The sequence below is a fragment of the Corvus moneduloides genome, chromosome Z, assembly GCF_009650955.1.
Source record: "Corvus moneduloides isolate bCorMon1 chromosome Z, bCorMon1.pri, whole genome shotgun sequence".
Classification (NCBI taxonomy): Eukaryota; Metazoa; Chordata; class Aves; order Passeriformes; family Corvidae; genus Corvus; species Corvus moneduloides.
In genome coordinates, this window is record NC_045511.1 from 39,753,296 (window position 1) to 39,776,007 (window position 22,712).

Consider the following 22,712-nt stretch of genomic DNA (forward strand, 5'->3'; position numbering starts at 1 on the left):
ATAAAGCTTAATCTTAACAGATATAAATTGAGAGTATCAAAAGACAGATGTGAATGCCCCAAAACCTGTTTGTTTTCAGTACTTTGTCTCCTGACATCAGATCAGCATTAAGAGGTATTGGTTTGCATACTAACATGTTTTAAGCAATTTGTGGTAAAAAGTACAATTTTTCTTTTTTTTATCTGTAAGATTCATCTTGGTCTAACTTGCTTTAAGCGTATACGAAATTCTCAGCATTGAATTCATGGTTCAGTGAAGTTGAAAATTGCCTACTAAAGAGCTTTATTTCAGGAAATGCCTGACAAGCTTAACTTTGTTATAGCATGCACTCTTCCTCAGTATTTCAGTGATTTGGTATAGGCCGGTAGGTGCATGAATCCAAAGAGCATGTATGCTTTGGTATTCTACAGCAAAGATCACATGCATTCATGTCATTATTCATTAGCCTGAAAGGGTATAAATTAGGTGGTTCTGAAGGTTATTGCATGGGACAATAATGCCACTGCCATTTGGCCGATTGCAGGGAGGAATTCGACTCATAACAACTTCATAATTTGGTGATTTTCGCCAGTGTACTCTCCTGAGTTGAGCCATCACATGGGGAGCCCCTTGGGACCAAGCTGTTTTTACAAGGAGTGATGTTGATCTTGTCTGTTTTAGCAGTCCAGTGCATCTCATCCATTTCCAACAGGGCTAAGCCAGACCCTCTCTTCTCTGCTATCACTTGGAGACCTTTAGTGCCTCACTTTAGTTGGTGCCTGTCCCTGTCTTGCTGCAGGAGCATGATAATGATTGTGGCTGTTGCAAACTTTTTTATAAGATTAGTTATTTTAAGACTCACTCTATTAACCTTTCTTTTCTGTGGTTTTATTTACAAAAATAAACCCTTTTTTTTTTCTGTAAGCCATACTGGCATTGCAGCATTCTTTAAAGTACTTTTATATACTATATCATCCAGAATGAAAAAAAAAAAGATTTTTGAAGGAAGGTTGAGGGAAAAGAGAGGAATTCTGTGTAAAATTTTAGGTTTTAGGTTTGCCTACCAGAGTATAAGAAAATTTTTCAGTAACTTCTTCCACCTTACTGATCTCCTGAACTTGACTACTCCCTCTTCTATATTTATAGCTGTTCGTTATTGGCATGTGTGCCTTTGTGAGCAAATGCATTCATTTAAATGAGGTACAGTATGTTAAGGTTGTTTTATGTCTTAGAATAGGCCAAAATTAGCTAAACCATTGTATATAATTTTCTTCTTTTTATGTCTTTGTAGTACATCACTTTCTGAATGTTTTTTTAGATAGGCTTTTTTTAATTAACATTAACAGTCATAATTACTGAGACTTGGAAAGTCATCATCAGTAACATAGATTAAATAATTTAATCTGAGCATCCCAAGACATATGCTTGAGAAAGAAATTCTTTATAAAGGCAAGATAGGGATTGGCATAAGTCTTAAAATTAGCATTTCCAAGAATTTACTGTTCCAGAAGGGCTCAGATTTTGTTGGGAAGAACAATTATTTATTATTGGAATTTATTGTATGGAATAATTCTTTTCTCCCCCTCCAACATTTTCTTTTTAGGTCATCTTATTCGTCTTGTGTTGATGAAGATTATGATTCTTTAGCCCTTTGTGATCCTATGCAGAGGATAAACTGTGAAGTTGACAGCTTACCTGAGAGCTGTTTTGACAGTGGTTTGTCTACCCTGAGAGATTCAAATGAGTATGATTCAGAAGTGGAATACAGACATCAAAGGACTTTTCAAAGGTCACAGTGTATGCAAGAAGGCTTTGGTGGTGATGCTTCTGATACTGATGTAAGTGCCAGATTTACTTCTTCTCTGAGAAAGACATTTGATTGGAGACAAAATTAGCTTCCTGTTTTTAAAATAAAGTGGATCTTTGTCCACAGGCCGGTTAAAAGTAAATATTTGGGTCATATGCATTTAAATGAAATTAGTGAAAATGTTTTGGAGAATGTAAAAATATTTAGTACTTGTTCTTGTTTTTACATTTTTTGATACATTTTTGAGGTAATAACTTCATTTTTGAAGTTTACATGGTTTTTGAAGGTTGTTAAACTGTATGCAGAAAGAATCTCACTTTCTAATGATAAAAAAGCAGATGGAAGTAAAATAAGCTTCCATTCATGACCTCTTATTGCGCTGTGCCACTGGAGGAAAAAAGCATGTATGAGATAGAATACTGTTAGTGCGCACATTGACTTAGGCTAAATCTCGGAGAATTTAAAAATCTAAGAAGGTGTTACTGTGTCCGTTTATTGTTAGTAACATTGAAAGAGTTACTGAGGACTATATAGCAAAATTAGTATCGAGCACAGTAGAATATGGGGGTTTTTTAAGGCAAACCATTTCTTACGCATTTAGTAGGCATTAGTAACTGTTTGTGGAGACTTTGCTAGGAGTAGTGTTGATTACAGCTGTCCTCTACTTAATTTAGCTTGAGTAGCAGTAGCATAGAGATTCATGTCTTTGGGGAAGTTTTTAATGTTAGCAAAAAATAAGCTTTGAAATAAAGTATTGTCACAATTGTTTATTGTGACTGTGTTTTAATTTGAAATTTTCATATAGAAATTAATTTGCTCTATTAGAGTACTGAAAGAATGGATGCTGAACAGTAAACATGTTAAAAGACAAAATGTAGATTATAGTGAACAGCAAAAATGAATAAGAACAGAATAATCACAGTATTTTGATTAGAATTGCACAGCTGTTTCTGGTAATTTATCTCTGTTTAATCCAAACTTTTAAAATGTTTTAATCAGTTTTAGCTGTGCCTTTCCAAAAAAGCATACTTTTCTCATCAGAGAACTAACTCATACTTTCAGGTTCCAGAGATCAGGGATGAGGAAGTGTACAGTCCTGCTAACAGCACTGCAGTTTTCGACTGGAAGCCCTCACGACCAGTTAGTCGAAGCGGCTCAGTTGCTTCAACAAGGAAGTACATATCTGCTCTCACCCCTGAGGTAACCAGTTCTTCAGGGGAAAATTGGAAAAGAATCATACAGGGGGTTTTTTTATGAGTTGTTACAGAGGGATTCTTTTTATTTTCAGTCAGATGCAAATGAATGCACTCCAAAACACCCCAGTTCAGAGAAGGCTTACAAGATAGTTCTTGCTGGAGATGCAGCTGTGGGAAAATCCAGTTTCCTTATGAGACTTTGCAAGAATGAATTTCGAGGCAATACCAGTGCAACTCTGGGTATAGTTGGTGTTCTTCTTAAAATATTCAAATGAATGTCCTTGTTATTTTGCAGTGAAGTGGGTGAAAAGCTTACTTTTGTGATTGCTTGCTAGGATTTCCTGGATATACACACATGGTTTTCTTAGGATGGGAGATCTAATTGAGTACTAAAGCTTAGTAATAACAGCTGTTTGTAGTGGACAATAGGATACTGGTCTAATTTAGTTTTTCTTTACAAAGAAATTGCTTTCTGAACAACATAAAGCACCAGAAAAGGAATGCCAGTGTAAGGAACTTTGTGTGTGTATGAACTTTCTTGCATTTTTCATTGCTTTCTTGTTTTCTCAACACTCCATCTTTCCTTAGTATTTCATTCTATCCTTTGATGTCTTTCATACTATTTTTTGTTGCCATTTCTTCAAAGTGTTATTGAAGCTTTGGTTTAAATACAGCTAGAAGGATTTCTGACTGACTTCTTGTGTATATTAGTATAGTTGTCAGTTAACAAACTTCTTAACAATTCCAAAGACTGAATTTGTCTTCCAGTCAAATCATACTTATATATGTGTTTTATTGCCTCTGAGTCAGGATTTTCATTCTAATTTGTCTTTTTCTTCCTTGGTATTTGAAATAAAGTCTTTTATAAAACACTTTCACTTCTTTTTAAAAACTGTTTAGCACAATAAAGCAGAGAGAGATCTTATTTGTTGTTCAGAATGCAATTCATATCAATTCTTCTGGGAAAAGAAATACATTCAGGGGATTATTGCAGTTCAGAAGTATGTGCATGACTGACTGAAATCTTATAACCTATTAAAAGAGATGAATTTTTGAAAAACTGTTGTTTATAGCCACTACCTTTTAATTTTCTGCAGTTTTTAAAAGATTATTGATGGGTTTTGTTAAACTATATACATGATTCTTTCCAGGTGTGGATTTTCAAATGAAAAGGCTAATTGTTGATGGAGAACCTACAGTGCTACAACTGTGGGACACAGCTGGGCAGGAGAGGTTAGTGATGCTCTGCACTTACTAATTTGAACTCTTTTGTTTGTAAAAGTCATTTGCCTTTTTTCACCTAGCTGAAAAAACCTATCAGTTGTCCATATGTAAATGTCTATAAACAGATGCAATTTTTCTCTGCTGAGACCTCAAGACAGGTGGAATGCTTTTGTGTTAGCTTTGGTGATGCTTGAGGTAATCTTTTCTCTCCATAGAAAGAAGTAGCTGAGGTTCACCACAGGATTAATTAATTAAATCCATGTGTCCCTCTTTGTCAATGCAAAACGATGGAGTAGATGCACATGGTTGCTTCTGTTTTTAGTCTCTAGCTTTCTTTGTTCTTACACACCTGTATTTTTAAGCAGGTTTTTTCTTAGAGATTCCCTGCCCTTCCCTTCCTCGCTGTCTCCTATTCTTTCCTTGAAAATCCTGGTCCTGATTTGCATTGTATTTGGTATATAAAAACTTCTTTCCAAAGACCTTAGAATTTTGCCAGAAGTATCTTTATAGATTGCTGAATGCATATCCAAGATTCTTCAAATTACTGTGTAAAGTTTCCTCAAAATCCTATGACATCTTTACTTGAGAGCCATTACTTCTTTACTGACAGCTTTTAAGGCTTGTTATGAGGTTGATCTAGTGCCATGGAAGTCAGTTTCGTATGTTCATTGACCAAGATTTGTGTTGGGCTGTATGTAGGTCGGGGTCCAAACAGTTTCCTCCCACAGAATAAATTTGTAAAGGATATTTTAATATCCAATGTAAATACCTAGTTACTGTACTTGGTTAAGCAGATTGTATAAAGTTCATGACAAAGATGAATGTAGTTGATCAACAAGTCCTGGTATAATTTTACTGGTTTCCTGTCTTTTTCAAAGGAGGTAAAGTAAGCCAATCAGTTTAGGAAGTTATGTGTGGGTGGATCATAGAATCATAGAACCATTAAGGTTGGAAAAGACCTCTAAGCTTATGGGGTCCAACTTTTAACCTAGTACTGCTGTGTATACTTCTAAAGTGCCACATCCACACATGCCTGTTGAACACTTCCAGGAATGGAGATTCTGTCACTTCCGTGCACAGCTCATTCCAATGCCCAACCAGCCTTTCAGAGAAGAAATTTTTGCTATTTTCTAATCTAAACCTCCCCTGGCACAATTTGAGAATAGATTAGCTGTAATAGATACACTGTAGATTGTTTTGGTATACAAAATATTGATTGTTGTTTAGGACAGAATCCTGTTGATCCTTAAGGAGCATTTGTAGACCAGCACCAGCAGTTTTCAAGAACTCATAGCGTTACATGGAGAGAATTGTACTCAGTAGTGAAATTAAATAGTGCTGTGTTCTTAGTGATGTTAAACTGAACTATTTTTTGATAATGTGGCCTTATGCAAATCTTTTATTTTTTTCTGAAAGATTTCGAAGTATTGCTAAATCATACTTCAGAAGAGCAGATGGTGTCTTACTACTATATGATGTAACGTGTGAAAAAAGCTTTATTAATGTGAGAGAATGGGTGGATATGATTGAGGTAAGACCCTTAAATATATACAACTCATAAACTATGTTTCATTGCAGTGTTAGCCTTATTACTTATAAAATTTTATTGTCCGTAAGTTGTAATTATCCAGACAGCAGTCTGTCACAGAAATAAAGGCTACATGGAAGTCCTAAAGGTATCCTGACATACTCAGTTAGAGTTCAGTCTAATACATCTTTTTGTGTTAAAGGGTGTTGTGCAATGACACTCTTCCCGTTCACTTCCTTTTGAAATGAATGTGGCAGCACATTTCAGATACCTGTTTGTGGATGACTTGAGTGTTCCTTGGAGTCTTTGCATTTTAAACCAATGTATTAGATTCTGTAAATTAGCTATAGTTCAAGTGAAATTTTCAGTATTTCTTTCTACTTGTACTTCTTGTTTGTTTATTTGAATAGGAATTTACATTTAGTGCAAGGGGTTTTTCTCTCATGCTGGAGGTGCTTAATAGGATGGAAAGTGGCAAGCAAAATATTTAGTTCATCTTCTGTGACAGTGTTTTCTTTTTGTCATGGTATAGGAGTTGGTTACTTTTCCCATAGTGATTTTGTCATACAGCATTTGGATGCAGTAACCAATTCCATTAGATTAACTTAACAAATTAAATTCCTTTTTGAGAAACAGGGCTTATGGGAATTGAAGAACTTCTTGGCATAGCTTTCATAATTTGTAAATTTTTTCTACTAGTGTGCACGACTTCATGGAAAGGAAAGTGGTGTGATGTGATGATGATAGCCACTTCTTTGTATTCTGAGTGTTCGAGCAATAAGGAAATAAAATTCTCTTTATAGGATGCAACTCATGAGAATATTCCAATTATGATGGTGGGAAACAAGGCTGATCTCCGTCAAACTGTTACAGAACAAGGGCAAAAATGTGTCTCTATAAACTATGGAGAAAAGCTAGCTATGGTAAGGTCCAAGTGTACCTCGTTAATATAAAATGGTCTTAGGAATTTTAAGCTGAAAACCTTGTGAAAAACTAGTAAACAAAAGTAATTTTCTGGTCATTTGTCCAAGTCAAGTAATGAGGATTCATGGATACTTTTCATTAAACTACTCTGTTTTGATTGTGTTTGCTGGGTTAAATCACATCTCAGTGTCTGCTGAGCTGAACTTCATTACTGGCTGTGAAAGACTTCTCAGTCTTTTTTGTATAAAAGTGGATGGGCAGAAGACTGAATTTTTCTGCTGCTGAATAGAAGTTGCCAGTTCAAATATGAAGCACACTATTGACTGGTTTATGTCTGTCCAGCTTTTGGGTGGATTATTTTCATCTTCAAGAGACTCTTGTATTCCTGCCACATGTGAAAGAAAAAAGAAAGAAAATAGGACTTCTTGCTATAAATAGAAGTGTGGACAAGGTTTTTTTGCATGTATTTATATGGGGGATAAGATGCACACATCCTGTATTTTGTAGAATAATAGGGAGAGTCTTAAGGGTCTTGAGTGGCTGAGTGCTTGCAGAATTTATGGATTAAACTGGGGCAGAAACCATGTCTGTTGCTTATGGAATGATGTTTTTCATTAACCTAGAATAACCAGATGCTGTAGTTTGAGTAGCTAGCAAGTTAGGTTAAGTAACCTATCCTGGAAAGTCTCTTACTATTTTGCAGTCCTGTGAACAAGAAGATTGAATTTGGACATTAAGCCTATAATATGTTTTTTATTCAGTTCATTAATTCAGAATATACTGAATATAAAACAGATATAATTAAAAAACAATTACTGTTTTATTTCACAGTACTAAAGAGAATATGTTGGACAACGAAGAGCACTAGAAAAAATCCTGTTCATTTAAATGTGTCATCATTTTCTGTGTTCTCATTCAGGAAACAATTTGTAATTAAATGTACCTGTTCACATGGGAACCATCTCAGATCAGTTAGCTTAACATTTTGTTTTTACTCACAGACTTACAATGCGCTATTCTGTGAAACAAGTGCTAAAGATGGATCTAATATTGTAGAAGCAGTTCTTCATCTTGCTCGGTAAGTAGCTGTGTTTCTGTTTTCACATAAACACAGTATATTTTATAAAAAGGACATTGTGTGTGAATATACATACAAAGATAAACACATTGATTTAAAATTGTACCAATGTTAAAAAAAATTTAAAAGAATACTCTGTTAAATCATTATAGATAAATGCAAGATGGGATTTATTCTCAGTTTAATGAAGTAACATTTTTGCTTGAAAATGTTACAAAGCTATCTCAATAATTAATATTTAAACTAGGACTCAGTTATGGAGCCTGCAATTTTAAAACCTGTTCGCTGAATGAATTTTAATTTTAATCCTACATGGATTTATTTTCCTAACTCTTTCATAATTTATTTTGAAATGTAATAATTCTATGTGTAATTATTTTTTAATTATTTCACACATATTAATATATATTCAGTTTTATTACCAACCACTCTAATTACACATATTTTCTTTGGTGTTCCCTTCTGTAAATTATTTATAAGATAGAAATTCTGTTTGTGTTCATTTAGCACCCTGGCATTTCTATGATAATGTGTGAGCCAAATATTACAGTTCTACTACCTTTTCAAACCATTTTTGGTTAAAGTATGATTTTGAAAGGCTAGTGGTCTGTAATCCATAATCAGTCATACATACACAGCTTTTAAGTGTGCATTTATAAAAAGCATCCAACAATGTGCATTTTTTTCTATGCAAGTAAATTTATACTTGAAACTGAAGTTATTTGGTTTTATACTTAGAGCTATGAAATACTCTCTTTCTATAGTAAAATATTAAAGTAGGAAAAAATTCTCAAAAGAAAAGGAAAGGTAAATCAGAACACAGGGGAGTTATTAGATATTTAAAAAACTATGTTTTTATCACTATGATTTGCATAGAAATATAAATATGATCCCAAATTGGAAACTTGTGAGACATGTTGATTCTGTGCTAAACTCCATAGTATTAGCCATACGATAGATAGATGGTGATGAGCTCTTTGACATATAGTGGGAAAAATGGAAGCGTGAACATGAATAGAAACATGATAATTGAGCACATTTTTTGTTCAGTTGTGGTTTGCTTTTTTTTTTTACAGCGAGGTGCGAAAACGAAGTGATAATCAAGATGATACAAGATCAGTAACCAGCCTGGCTAGGGCACCTGTCAAAAAGTCGGCGATCACAAAAAACTGTTGCAATGTTTAAACGACAGATAATTTTCCTCACCTAAATAACTTGTACATTTAAAAAGCCAAAAACCAAACTGAAATATTTCAGTAATGTTTTCTTTTTATTATGGATTTATACATTTGGATATTTAGAAATTACACATAGTGTTCAAAATCCAGACTCTACTTTCTACTCGTTCAAATTTGTGAAATTGCTTCACCTCATAGACTCTGTTTTCACTTGTCTTAAGTAATACAATTCATTGCAATGAGCTCAGAATCAATGCCACAGTAGTCACTGCATACAATATTGTAGTATGTATTAATGTCTCTACCTGCATGTTTCTTTATGGCATCAGTATTTCTTACATACAGAACTTACTAATATCCACTATCACTCACAGGTAAAGAAAAAATTAGAGCTTCAATTAATTTAATCTCTTTTTGATCGTGTCTGCTTATCTAGTTTTTGACAGCCTTAAGTATATGTTGATGAAACATTTCATAAGAAAACTCCAAACCATTGAAAGGTGGCTTAGGTCCAAGTAATCCCTAAGTTCAGGGGAGCCAGAATGGTCTCTGTCAGGAGAAGACAGTGGCAGGTGCATGGCGTTCTGTTGTAGTTCCTCAAAAGTTGGCTAGTTAGAATGTATTTCATTTTGAGTGTTGGGGTTTGATTAAGAAAGGAGAAGTAGACTTTACACCTGATCCTACACAGTTCAGAGGTGAAAGAAACATTTGTCTGGACTGTTACAGTTCAAAATTCCAGAGAGAATGTAACACGTGTGATATGTAGGATTGCTGAAATTGAGGCTAGATCATTATTGGTATTATAGAGTGATAGGAGTTGTAATCTTTCCCTTGTCTTTCAAATATCTTCCATTCAGATTGTAATAGGATTGATTCTGAAGGATTGTAATAGCACATAGGAGTCTGATTTAATGGATATTTTTTAATGCATTTTTTAAGTTTCAGTTCTGCAGGTGAAAGAATTGCTGCACATGCACAAGCTTTTGTATAAATAGTTCATTAAAAGAGAACCCTGGAATGAACAGCAACCACTTACCTTAATGAGAGTTCCTTCACCTGATTTTAGAAAAGTTCTGAGAAACTTACTAGGTCAGCATCTCTAAAAACTGAGTTATTACTGCTTAAAGTAGTCTCCAAGAGTTCTATAGTGTAGTAAAAAATTATGGACACAGTTAGCAGTCATAATCCAGTTACTTTTAGCGGTCACTCACTTTGATCAAAATAGGATAGGACCTTTTCAGAGCCAGCAAACTGTTGTCTCCTCTGTTTCCATTAATAAAACATGTCCAGGCTGAAGCCTAATTCAGTAAATCAGACTTGGATAAAGTTTTATAAGCTGATGGAGAACTCATATGACTAGCAGCTCTTGCTGCATTTTATCAGCCCTCTATGTGAACACTGTATAGCCTGTACTGTGTTACCTCTTGTATAAAATGTGGAGGTCTGAAAAACAGGATAGTTCATAATTTACAAAAAAAAAGTTTAAACTAGGAAAAGTATTGTTTTTAGGCATCCTTTCAAACCTCTAATCAGAGCAGCTAATCCTCAAGTAATTAATCAGAAAAATTTTTAACAAGAGAGAGAAATCTAATGCCAGAACAAATAAGACATTTTATTTCACTATGTAGTAGTTCACGCATAGAAGACAAAACATGTTTGGTGGGGTTTTTTTTAAGTACTGAGAGAATCTTCACATGCTACCTAATTCCATGCAGGAGATTACAGGGTTATAGCATCTTCTCACACAGCAGTACAGGAGGCCTCACTGTAGTTCTCAGACTTATGTGGAGCAGGTGGCAGAGAACGCGGGATGCTCAGGTGTATCAGGAATATGCCTGATCACATACATACTGTTTGCTGTTAAGCCTATATTATTTTTTATAAAAAAATATATAGCTTCAGTTAGCTTCTTTGAGAAGAAAAGCCACGGTTAACTGACTGCACTGATGAGGGCCTATTCTGTGTTCTTGTGTGAACCCTTCCCTCTGTCCATGTGAGTGAATGGAAGTAAAATTAATTTGGGATGTGTTTGCAGATAATTCTTCCTGCAGCTGTAGGGAGAAGAGAGGAAGATGATCCAGTGCTTGGTTTCTGAAGTGTGAACCTTCAACATGTAGACATTTGCATTTTCTCAGGATGAGATGATCATGATTATAAGCTGTTACTTATATTCCAAAACATTTCTCGTTCAGTAACTTGGAGAGCCTAGACTGGGGATCAGTGTTCTATGTGTGTGTCCTGAGCTACTGTGTTTGACCAGTTCTGTGGTCTTGGCCTGCAGTAAATGAGGTGAAATGTTTGCCTAAACATTATTGACACACCTGCATGAGTGAAGTGTTTTTGCTGGATACAGAGAACCACATAAAGTTGTTTGCAGGAAGGATTTCTGGAAGTGGTTTTGTCCAACCTTCGAAGGACCCAAGCAGAGACGGACTTTTGCCAGCCCTATATTTGGTTATCCGTGGGTTCGGCTAGCCAGCCTGTGAAAATGACCCAAGGCAGAGGTACTACCACCATTCTGGGAAGCATGTTCTCATACTTGTCCTCTTTTTCTGGATAAATATTTCTCTTCATGTCCAACCTCAGTTTCCCAAATGACTACAAATTTATGACCATTTTCCCCCATAGTATCACCTCCTGCTACTAACAAGAGTTTGACTACAATCTTAGTGGCTCCCCTTTCAGTGTCCATAGATCTCCCTTGGCCTTCTCTCCACCAGTGTAACAGCATCAGGGGTATCTCTTGCAAATGTGGGTTCCACATCCCAGAATTAGCAGCATGTGTGCATGTGTAGTAATTGCTTTCATATCTAATATTTTTATCATACAGAGGGTGCCATGTGAATGTCCATGCTTGTAGAGAGGCTGGTTGAAGGATGTGAGTTCAGGGACCTGCCTTCACAGCAGTTTTTCCCTATCTACAGGCCACTGATGTTTTAGGTACTTCTGTTTTTAATTTATTTTAATGACCAAAATCTATCTTATGTTATTTAGCCAAATTATTGAAGCTGAATGCATTTATTAAGCTCTGTAATTTTTTTTGTGTTATGGAAAACAACTTTAATTTGAAACAGTGTTGTTTTTAAAATAAGATTCAGGGTTGAAGATTGTTAACTGTTAACAAAGTTTTACCTTGGAGTAATTTTATGATCAACGTCTAGATGACTTAAAAAGCACTACTAAATGGGGATATAGCTATAGCTCAGTTGGAACTTGTTTTAGAAATCCTGTGATGGTCAGCTCCATCATGTCTTGAATGCTTGCATAGTACCATGTTGAATGCATGTTAAAGCAAAAGAACTTGGAAAAACATTTAAATCTAGAAATTAAAGCATGTATTTATACATGGAAAAAATGAATGCATAAATTTTTCTGTTGTTTTGCTTTAAAAGGTTACCTTGTCTTCAGCCTAAACAGTAAAATGGCAAACATTAGCTTTATGCTCTGACATGGTTGCACTATTGTCCTTTGAATGTTTTTATGGTTTTTAGTTAATACATAAGAACTATTCATTTAATCGCACAAATTTATTTTTTTAGTTAGTGGAAGTGTTCCCTTAATACATGTATTTATTTGAAAAGGAAAGGTCTTCTATGTTTTTCCTCATGATCTGTAAATAAATTATTTTTATTCAGTCGACATGGAAACATTATTTTGTGGTTTTGACCCTTTTTAATTGTAATGTATTACACATTTCTGAGGCAATAATTTCTGTGACATGCTCCAAAAATGCTTTGATCATGTAAATTCTTGTAACCACTTTGTGCCTGTTTAGGACAGATTAGTGGCTTAATAAGACTAGCTGCAGCTTCTAAGTTCTCTTATGGCCTTACATTGGTTAAGTATTTTTCTGTGTAACTACTTTTGTATTGACTAGAAAATCCTCTGTTAGGAAAAAAAATTACGGTTATAAATCTGTGTAAGATGTTAAAACATACTTTAAGGAAAATATTTATAGGCTGCTCCTGCAAGGAACATTGTTTAGCTGTGCATACATGCAGATCTCCAAATAAAGTAATAGGTTCTGTGCCTAGTGCAGGCAATCCATATACAGATCCTTTTAAAGAGGCTTTCTTTTTTTTCCTATATCCACTGCTGTACAGCAATGGTAGGGTAGCTTTTTAGGTAAAAATACTGCAGTCAACAATCCCCAGTTCATAAACCAAAGGGAGAAATATATTCATATAGTCATGGCATTTCATTATATTATAAAGAGACATATTTCCAAGAAGTTTCTAGCTGTATTAGCAAATTATAAAAATTGACCAATAAGTCATGTACAGTTTCAATGGCCTTTACCACTACCTCTGCCAGACTTGATATAGTGTGTAATACTCTCTCTCCAACCCTGTCTGGGCTACTTATGGGTTAGAGAAGCTTTTTAAAGCACCAATTATTTTGTTATTTCTCTTCCACTGTATTACTATCAGTCCTAATCCTTTCTTATTGGTATCCTTAGGACTGGTAGTATCAATCTTCATCATTATTAATTTTTTTAAACTATCTTGTTTTTTGAGAAAACTTGCTGTAAAAGAAAATCTGACTCAATATATGAAGTGTTACTGACTTTCTACAAAGTCCTTTTTCTACAATTCTGTTCCTTGGGTTATGGCTTCGGATAGCTGGACTAATAGGAAATTAGTCATTAGGTGGTGGAGTAACAAATAAAACCAAGCTGTGGAGGTTTACCACTGAATATAAAAGGAAGTATGTAAAATGTAAGTGTATTTTCATACTAGTATGAGGAAGAAATTGTCCCCATTGCGTGTTCATCTTTTAATAAAAGTGTGTATATTCTATAAATAAGGTTCTAAATTGTGAAAAGTTTTTAAAAATTCTATATTGTTTACTGGTAAAACTGGTGTTAGTGCAGCTTATTCCTCCTCAAAACAACTGATCACTTCATTTACTGTAAGCTTGTATATATATGCTTAAAATGGATACCTTTCCTGTATTACAAATTACTGCATAATGAAATATGCTTCAATAGCCATTTTTCTTCAGTGTACTTTCTTTTTGTCAATGCTTATGAGCAGCAGTCCAGCATAGCATCTGTGACCTGTCAGCTTAATGTTGTTACAGTTCACCAACTTCTGCAGCCAGTTGCATGCAAGAGTGATGCAACCAACCACTGGTATCTGGCTGCCTCCAAATTTTTAGCCTCAATGAACAGTCATCAGCTTTGAGCTGAGAGATGTCCCTCGCTGTGATTCCCAAATAAATCTTGCTGTACCTCTTTACAGAGATGCTCTAGCCACTCTGTCTCTAAGCACTAACATATGGTATTTGTAAAGTAAGAAAGAAAAGTAGCCCAAAATAACCAGCCTACTGCAAATATGCTTGATATAGGGCTCTAGGCATCAAATAAAAAATACTTAGGGGTACATATGTCAAAGACAGAAAACGCCCCAAAATGCAAATTAAAATCTGCATCAGGTAAAATTGGCCAATTTAAATGTTGCCATGGAATCACAGATCCTATAGGTTGGAAAACACCTGCAAGATTGAGTCCGTCGGGACTAGCATGAGACCAAGACCGGTTACTCTAAGCTTACGTGACTTCATTAGTGCTTGGATCTGGAGCTAAAGCATGAATGTGTGCTGCTTTCCAAAGCAGAGCAATAAGCCCTGGAAGGATGGGATGGGCGTGAGGAGTGTTTCCCTATGAAAACCCGATTTCCTTTCTTTTAGAAAACAAAAATACTAAGACATCAAATTTAATCTTCATGTTAGTTTTCCTCTTTAGGTATTTCTCCCTTTTATTTTTGTAACCTATTCTTCATTGGCCACAAAACCAGTAAGAATTAAAATATGGTTTTGCTTTCTTTATTATTTGCACAAATTAGAAATTATTGTTGAAACGGAAACATTTAGCACCTGATGTTATCAACATGTAATTGGAAACAATTTTTGTAATCTTACATTGAGGGCTATATCTTCTTACTGATACTATAGTCAACAAGGAATTCTTGTTCATAAGCTAGTGTTGTAATTCAAGGAAAATTAGATGTGCAGCAATAAAAACTGGTCTTACTGCAACAAAAAATACACACCTGGTAGCTTTCCGTTTACACTTTTCTGTCAATAATCACACATTTGCTAAGAACTTGCTGTTGCTTTCATTTTGAAAAAGGCATTTAAAAAAATCTTGCTTAAAAATAGGAAACAAAGGAAAGACACAGTCAAGGCTGTAGTCCTTAAAAGAATGGAGAAAATAATTGGGTTGCTTATTTTTCCTGCTCCCCAGAACCAAATGAGAACGTCCATGAGGACAAAAATTTTAAGTGTTTGCACCAGAATAAAAGATCAATGACAAAATGTAAGATACAGGAAAAAAAGATGGGAACTGTATTTAGTACACAATACTGACTGCCTCATGTTTGTTTTTCCTGAGAGTAGCTTTCCACTTCAGTCTGTATGCATTCCTGTGGAGTGTTTCCTTTTTTGTAGTTTTTAGGGAATTGTTCTTTTCATGTCACAAACATATTTTTAGAAAGATAACTGTAATTGGAGTGGTTGGAGAAGATCTTCAGGCATTTTGCAGTAAATTTACCAAAGTTCTCTTTATCAACTGAATTAAGTCAAAGTGCCTGAGATTTGCAATGGTTGCACAAAACAAACTCACTTAACCTCTTTATACTGAATAGATGCACATTCCAAGATAAAATAATGAAGCAAATTAACTCTGTGAAAGATGTCAAACTAAAACCAGGTCTGTGAGAGCAGATGGTACTGTATTAAACTATGTATGTAAGTGATGGAAATAAAAATAGAAGCTATTAATTGAGTGAAATGTTTTAGGTTAATCTAAACCCCAAACCGTGAGTTACAGTAACAGTTTGTGAAGTAGTTCATATTTTCCAAAATACTTCTGCTAGTCTTTATGCTAAAGTGAAGGCATTGTTCTGGCACTATCAGAGCTGTAACATTAAACTTGCCCATAGCTGAGTTCTGGGCTACAAGAATCCAAACTGAACCATACACAGCCCGTGCCAAGTCTGTAACTCTTGCCATTCTTATTCATTATACTTGATCAAACTGGTGGAAATCTGTACCAAAGCTGCACAGATGAAATAAATTCAACTAAGAGATTTCTGCAAATGCACAAGAATACATACACTTCTTCCACATTTGTTTACAAGTTATCTGAAGTGACCAAACATGAATGATAGTGTAAGGCTAAGCAGTGACTAGTAAACTTGCTTTGTACAGCAGTGTTCCAATTCTGGAAAATCAGGTTTAGGGAGCTATATACTTATATATAAGTATACAAATAAATACCAGAATATATACTCTTTATTATATTCTAATACATATGATATATTAGAATAGATACTCCTCATTTATATACAAAAATGCACATATATATATGTATGTATGCTGTATGCATACGTACATGTGAAATAATGACTACTGTCTTTCCCTAAAAGAAACTAAAATTGTAGATCACAGGAACCTTCCTGTAGTGGGTTTCATATAAGATAATGGTGACATCAGTCTTCTTGTCATCTTTGTCTCTCAGTGTGTGTCTGCTCTATATCCAACTTTGTGTCTTGCTAAACATGTACCAGCAACTACTTTTGCTTTTGAAACCCAGAGAATTTTTATTGTTTCATTGCAAGTGCTGTGGGCTACTTTGCACATAGAGTCATAGAATCATTTAGGTTAGAAAAGACCCTGAAGATCATCAGTCCACCCATTTAACCCAGCAGTGCCACCACTAAACCATGTCCCTAAGTGCCACATCTACGTGTCTTTTACATCCTTCCAGGGCTGGCAACTCAGCCAGGTCCCCTGGGAAGGCTACTGTAACAATTTTTGTATGCCATTCTGTATTTACCTGAGAATGTGCATCAACATTTGAGTATAGGAGTGCCTCAGAATGAATCTCTTTCAAGATTTACATGTATAATTTACATGGCAAGGTGGTCTTAAGGAACAAATAGTGTCTTTTCTAAAGACTACATGGCCCATTTGAGCATTCTCACAGAATAGCTATGCTTTTTGAAGAGGAGCATGAATAATTGTAGCCTCAAAGTGCTGTGATGGACATAAAATCTGTCCTTCTTAAGTGGGAAGATACAGAGATCATTTTGTGTGCATAATGGAGAGATAGTTTTGGGAATTTTTCCTGCAAAAGAAAGACTTGTGTCTTCTTATTTTTTTTTTTCTTTTCCCCTCAATGTATTTACAAATAATTAAGTACTAGGGTGGATAGGAGTCTTGCAGTCTGTGTGTAGTTGCTTTCCCAGAGAGCATGATGACAAATCAAGGTTTTAGATGAGTTCAAAATAAATATGACACTTTGAGTGAATGAAACAAATAGGTGTTGTAGAGTGTAAAATATCTTTGGTGATTAGCTACTGGTAGGATTTTGTTTAATAAAAGTAGTAATATTTTACTTCCAAAGAATACATTTGAAGCTACATGGGGAGCCTTAAAGCCCAACCAGTGAAGCACGGACATACTTATATAACTTTGAATGAAAGACATATAAACAGGTTTAACCTCAATCTTTTTCTTTAAATGCAAGCTCTATAAATATTTTGTTAGGTCATAATATTTTGTTAAATTCTGTATTTTCCTTACTTTTATCTTAAAATTGAGCTTTAAGATTTAGGCAAGTGAGCACTTATCAAGAATTTAAAATAATTTCTTTTTGAAGGAAAGTAATTTATCAAAAAAATATAAGCAAATACTTGAAGACCAAAAGTCAGTCTGCGCAGCGCATGGAAAAAGACTTTCTGTTCTGCTTCCAAGTTCAGGATTTTTCTCATTCTTATTTTCATATTTTTGTCTTTAGCTTTGTCCCATGTCTCCACTGTCTGTCCATCCTACTCTCACTATCCTCTTTCCATCCTTTTCCACACCCTTCCATTCATCTACATGCAATTATTCAGATTTTCTGATTTTCTTTCACACATAGCTATTTCTTTGCTAACTTCCATCCCTTCTGTTTAACAATGCAAGGACTTTGTCTCCTGACCCTCCCAGACCTGTGTCTGCTCTGCCTCATGGAAAACTTTTTCAGTCATGTGATAGTTTCTTTGCCATGTATCTAAAAAGGAGCTTAGGTGGTAGACACTTTCTCTGAGATATTTCAGGTAGGGAAATGTGTTTTTATCACTACTTCTTTTCAGATCAGGACTTACTGGTGGAGTGGAAAAGTGCAGTTCAGGAACCTTGAAGAGTGCATGTGTGTGTCCCAGAGATGGATTGTAAGTTAAATAGTGGGTTAATATTTAGCACACTGTTATCCCAGGTTCATTGCAGACCTAAAAAGTTTGCTAATGACAGAAGAAATAGTTTGCTGTGTTCATCTGGAGCATTGTAGTCCTGGGTTAACCAAAAAGAGGAATGTGTTCTGCTTGTCAGAGAACAAGTGCATGAAAATCCAAAAGTTGTTGGCAATCTGAAAGACTAAAAGTGCATGAACATGTTTGTTTTTTTTACTATTAATCTGACTGAAAAGAGAATTTTACTGAAGCTAGCTGCAGAAGACAAGTTTGCAAAATCAAAAAAAATGTTGTGTCCTCAGGACTGACTGATCTGTAAGACCTGGGTGTGTGCTCTGATCACATTCCCCATAAGGAACACACTTGTTTCCTGGTGAAACAGATAGGTTTAAGATTTTGCATCAAGAGACTGCATCAAAGGGTATAATTTTCATCATGTTTTGCAATATGGACAAGCTCCCATCAGAATGAAAATCTGTAAGCTAAACAAAAAGAACCTAAGTCACAAAATACTGGAAATTTGGAACTACAATATTAAGGACTAACAAACAACTTGTCTACCATATAGCACACTTTTTATAAAAAAATAAAGTTCAGTTTTTAGCAATCATTAAAGCAGTCATTTATTCCCATTGAAATTTTGGGCAATCTTGCAAATGTGCAATTTGTGGAATGAAGGCAATGATGCACAATTATGATTTACACTTCTTATTGTTGAAATGTCTGACATTGTTTATTGTGAAAGTCCACAGTAGTGTAAACACTGTCACATTCATAAGGTTTCATAGCTAAATTAGACCAATTTTTTATTTAACTAATTGTTATGTAATACAGTTTTACTGCTTTCAGCTTTTCTGAAATGCTTGTCATGCACAATTTCATTGCAACATTTAAGTATTGTTGATGGAAATTGTATTACACTACACCTTCCATTTGCAGAAGTATGTATTTATTTACATTAAAATACTTTGTTTACCCAAATGATATTTTAAGGCTAAGGTTAATTAAGATTTCAGTCTCATAAAATTCTGTCATAGTTCAGTGATACCCAGCTGATCACTTAACCTTGAGAGCAAAGAAGCCTTTTCCAGCAGCAGCTCTCTTCCCCAAGTGCATGTCCTGTGTCGTCACTAGAGGGCAGCAATGTCCAACATAAAACTATTTTACCCCTTAGTTTTGGCTCCTGTTGCAAAAGCTAACACGCAAAGCCCCCACTGCAGAAACACATACAGTCCAAACGTGGGTTTGTATAGCAGAACATTCGCCCTATGTTAGTTAAATTCAGTTCTGTTTTCAGTAAAACAGCCTTTCTGAGTAGTGTATTATTTGCTTGTGAAAACTGCCCCAAGGCTAAAACTTCACATTCAAGAATCTTACACCACCTTCCCACCCTCCTTCCCACCCCAAACACATTGGGGTTTTGCTATAGATTGGTTTGGCTGTTCTCTTGTTGGAGTATGTGGTGCAGCAGATACTTCGGTGACTATGAGCGTCAGCTGCTGCCTTGCCAAAATGCTTGGATGAATTTCATTATTTGATTTCTTTCATTTGTCTTTTAGGTTACTATTGTAATGAAAAAAACATTGCTTAGGGCAATTTTCTGTAATGACAAGAATTTCATTATAGCTTTGCATGGAGGGAAAAAGCCCTATTCTACCACCTCTGATTGATGTTTCACAGTGAGGAATGTGTGCTGCATTTTGTGTCCTAGACTATCTTGTGGGCTTGAGAGATTACTTCTTGTGAGAGTCTCTTTGTATGTGTATCTTGCTAGCCTGACTATGTTAATTTTGAGTAAGCAAATAATATAAACGTAAGATGTAGAAGACTTTCACTTTGAGACTATCCTGATTAGAGTTTTTGGTAGTGTAGGGGCATGCATTAATTGACAATTAACTCAATTCAACTCAAACAACTGTAAATGTTAAGACTGGCTAGTCCCAAGGTATTTATTTATTCATTGCTCCATTTAATCAATGCAGAAATGTTTATTCTTTACCCTGCTGATCAGCCTAGGGTAATGAACAAATGTTTGCAGTTGGAAACAAATAAGCTCCATGCTAGCCTTACTGTGTGCAATGGAAAACACTTGCAAACATAGGCAAAATTACTCATTAAGTGGTGAACCTCTGACCCTGGAACAAAGACACTGACCTGATGCTATAGTAGCTTTTGCCTGTTCTGTGGAGGCCGTGGGCTGAGGTGAGAACTAGCCCACCAGTGCTCCCACAGCCCCTGCCAGTGAGGTCTAGGCTAACGGCCTGTGGCTGTGGAGAGTTTGATGCCCCATGGAATCATAGTATCCTTGAATTAAAAATTTCCATATTCTGTATAAACAAAAGGTGCCCCAATCACCTTTCTGGGCACCTCTAAGGTCCCAACCCTGCAAGGTGCTGGCCAGCACTGGTGGAGGATTGCTGAGGATCTGGGAGCATCCTGGGAGCTGGAGAGTGAGGGCGAAGCAGGACCTTGGCTCTGGGGACTGACTCAAAGTTCCCCCTCAGCAGAGGGGCTGCTGAGTGGGAGTGGAAGTGTGGAGCAGCAGGGCTGTGCCCCCAGCTAGTATAAAATGTTGTCCCCTGGCCTGAGTGGTGTGGTGAGGTGGTGGCTGCTGCTATCTGCTGCTGCTATCTACTGCTGGAGATAAGCCCCAGGGTGTATTTTTTTGCGCCAACCCCCTTCCATATTGTGTGTAGAGGCCCTTTGTGTGGGGGAAGAGAGAGGAAACATTGCTCTGTTGCAGGCTCGTGAGGCTGTGGTGAGGGTGGAGAGGAAATTAATGTAATGAATGAATTTCATAATTAATGAAAGGAAATAGGCTCAGAGGCCTGGGGAGGGATGGGAACTGAAACCACAAAGTGGGTGAGTGGAGACCTTGAGAGAGTGCTGTTTATATGGACAGCCTCCAACAGCACCTATTTTTGAGAGGATATCAGGGCTGTAGACTCTAAGCATGCTCTTCTGCAGTGCTAGGTGAATTGCATAAAGAAGGATAAAGTTTTGTGCTCAGCCAGCCTGTCTATGGCATGTGGCCTTGCTGTACACTGGTTGTTGGTGCTGCCTGAGCTCCTGTACACCATGTGGGGAGCAGGGCTCAGCCCTTCTGTGGGACTCTGCTGTACAGTTTTGTATATGCTCACATTGGTTTACATAAGTTTTGGGGGTTTTTTTACAACAGAGAATTTCAAGATAATTTCATGTCCGTGATCTGGAAGAGCCCCAGACCTGACATCATTTACCTCTCTGAAGGACATCATGGTGGCTGCAGCTGCTGAGAACTGGGAGCTGGGGCATTCAGGCTTAAGTACTTGATGGACCTCTCCAGTCACCCTGGGAAGCAAGTGCCAAACATCACACAAACTTGGGCATAAACTTGACTTGAAGGTACGGTCTAATCCCAAATTAGATGGTAGCTGATTAGAAGTTGCGTTAGAGATCTCTTGGACCCCATGAGGAGTTTGTAAAATGGTGGATGCTGAAGCTACTGTGAGGTGATGGTGTTTCCAGAGACAAAATGGGCTGTGAATTATTACTTTTCCTTTGCCTGAACTTAAACCATAAGAAAAAAGGAATTTTTTTTTTAAATTTTATTTTTTTACATGGCTCATAGAAGGCTTTAATTTCTGGCTTGTTCTCTGTTGTTTTTGGGAGGAGTTGAGTGAGATATTATTTTGAACATTATTTTGAAGGAAATCCACGTGTATCCCTTGTGGAGATTTGATGTGAAATGGCATATATATATATATATGCGTGTGTGTGTGCCTATTAATATATATATATATACACACACACACTTTTTTCCAAAATGAGTTGCTTATGAGGTTTCAAAAGCCATGTTTCTATGTGTGTTTTTGTGTTGCTTCAGTAACTCTGAAGCATTTATCCATGTAATAGCATGGGCTTCTGCTTCACTGGTTATATAGAACTCATGCCTCAATAACTTTGTTTGATAGGATTCAGATGAAATTCTGCCTAGTATATTTTGTGTTTAAAAGCTTATGTTTAGCAAATAAGAAAAGCAGGCATTTAAAAAGACATAATCAGGTTGACTGAATAGGCTAATTAAGTTTAAACATATATATTATAATGGCTGAACCACTTGTTTTTAATTGATGTAAATGTTGCTTTCTATTGTGTTACAATTGAAATGTGAATTATTGGCAAGTATGGTTTTTGTAAATGGAGAGATCTTAATTCCTGTAAAAATAAAAAAATCCTAATTAGCAGTGTATTTTAGGAATTGATTATGAAAGTTGTTTTAGGAAGGCAAATATCCATGTGACTTTTACAGAGTCTTCACAAGATGATAGTGGAACAGTTACTATAGGGCATAGTGATGCTCATCTAAATTAGCCTACAAGAGCAAGCTTAACCTTTATATTACCAGTACTCCAAAATAATTAAACCCACAGAGTAGAATTGGCTGTCCTAGCAGATGAGTGAACCTCCATCAGATTCCTCAAGTATGGTAAAGCAGAAGGGTTGTCTTTCAAATGAGTTCCATGCATAGGCAGTCTAAGAGCTTAAACTCCAAACCTAGAATTCAATCCAGACTTGAAACA

General features: G+C 35.9%; 1 protein-coding gene across 2 annotated transcripts in view; it reads left to right on the plus strand.

Annotated features, from left to right (window-relative positions):
- The window catches only part of RASEF (RAS and EF-hand domain containing), a 35,924-nt gene extending 20,971 nt beyond the window's left edge, over positions 1-14,953 (plus strand). Inside the window, exons 10-17 of one of the 2 annotated variants that reach the window (XM_032097147.1) lie at positions 1,583-1,817; positions 2,849-2,986; positions 3,075-3,222; positions 4,134-4,215; positions 5,623-5,737; positions 6,538-6,657; positions 7,660-7,736; positions 8,813-14,953. In XM_032097147.1, coding sequence (XP_031953038.1) covers positions 1,583-1,817; positions 2,849-2,986; positions 3,075-3,222; positions 4,134-4,215; positions 5,623-5,737; positions 6,538-6,657; positions 7,660-7,736; positions 8,813-8,921 — 1,024 coding nt within the window. In that variant the 3' untranslated portion in view covers positions 8,922-14,953. The other variant, XM_032097148.1, reaches the window with a different exon arrangement.
- The last annotated feature ends 7,759 nt before the right edge of the window (positions 14,954-22,712 follow it).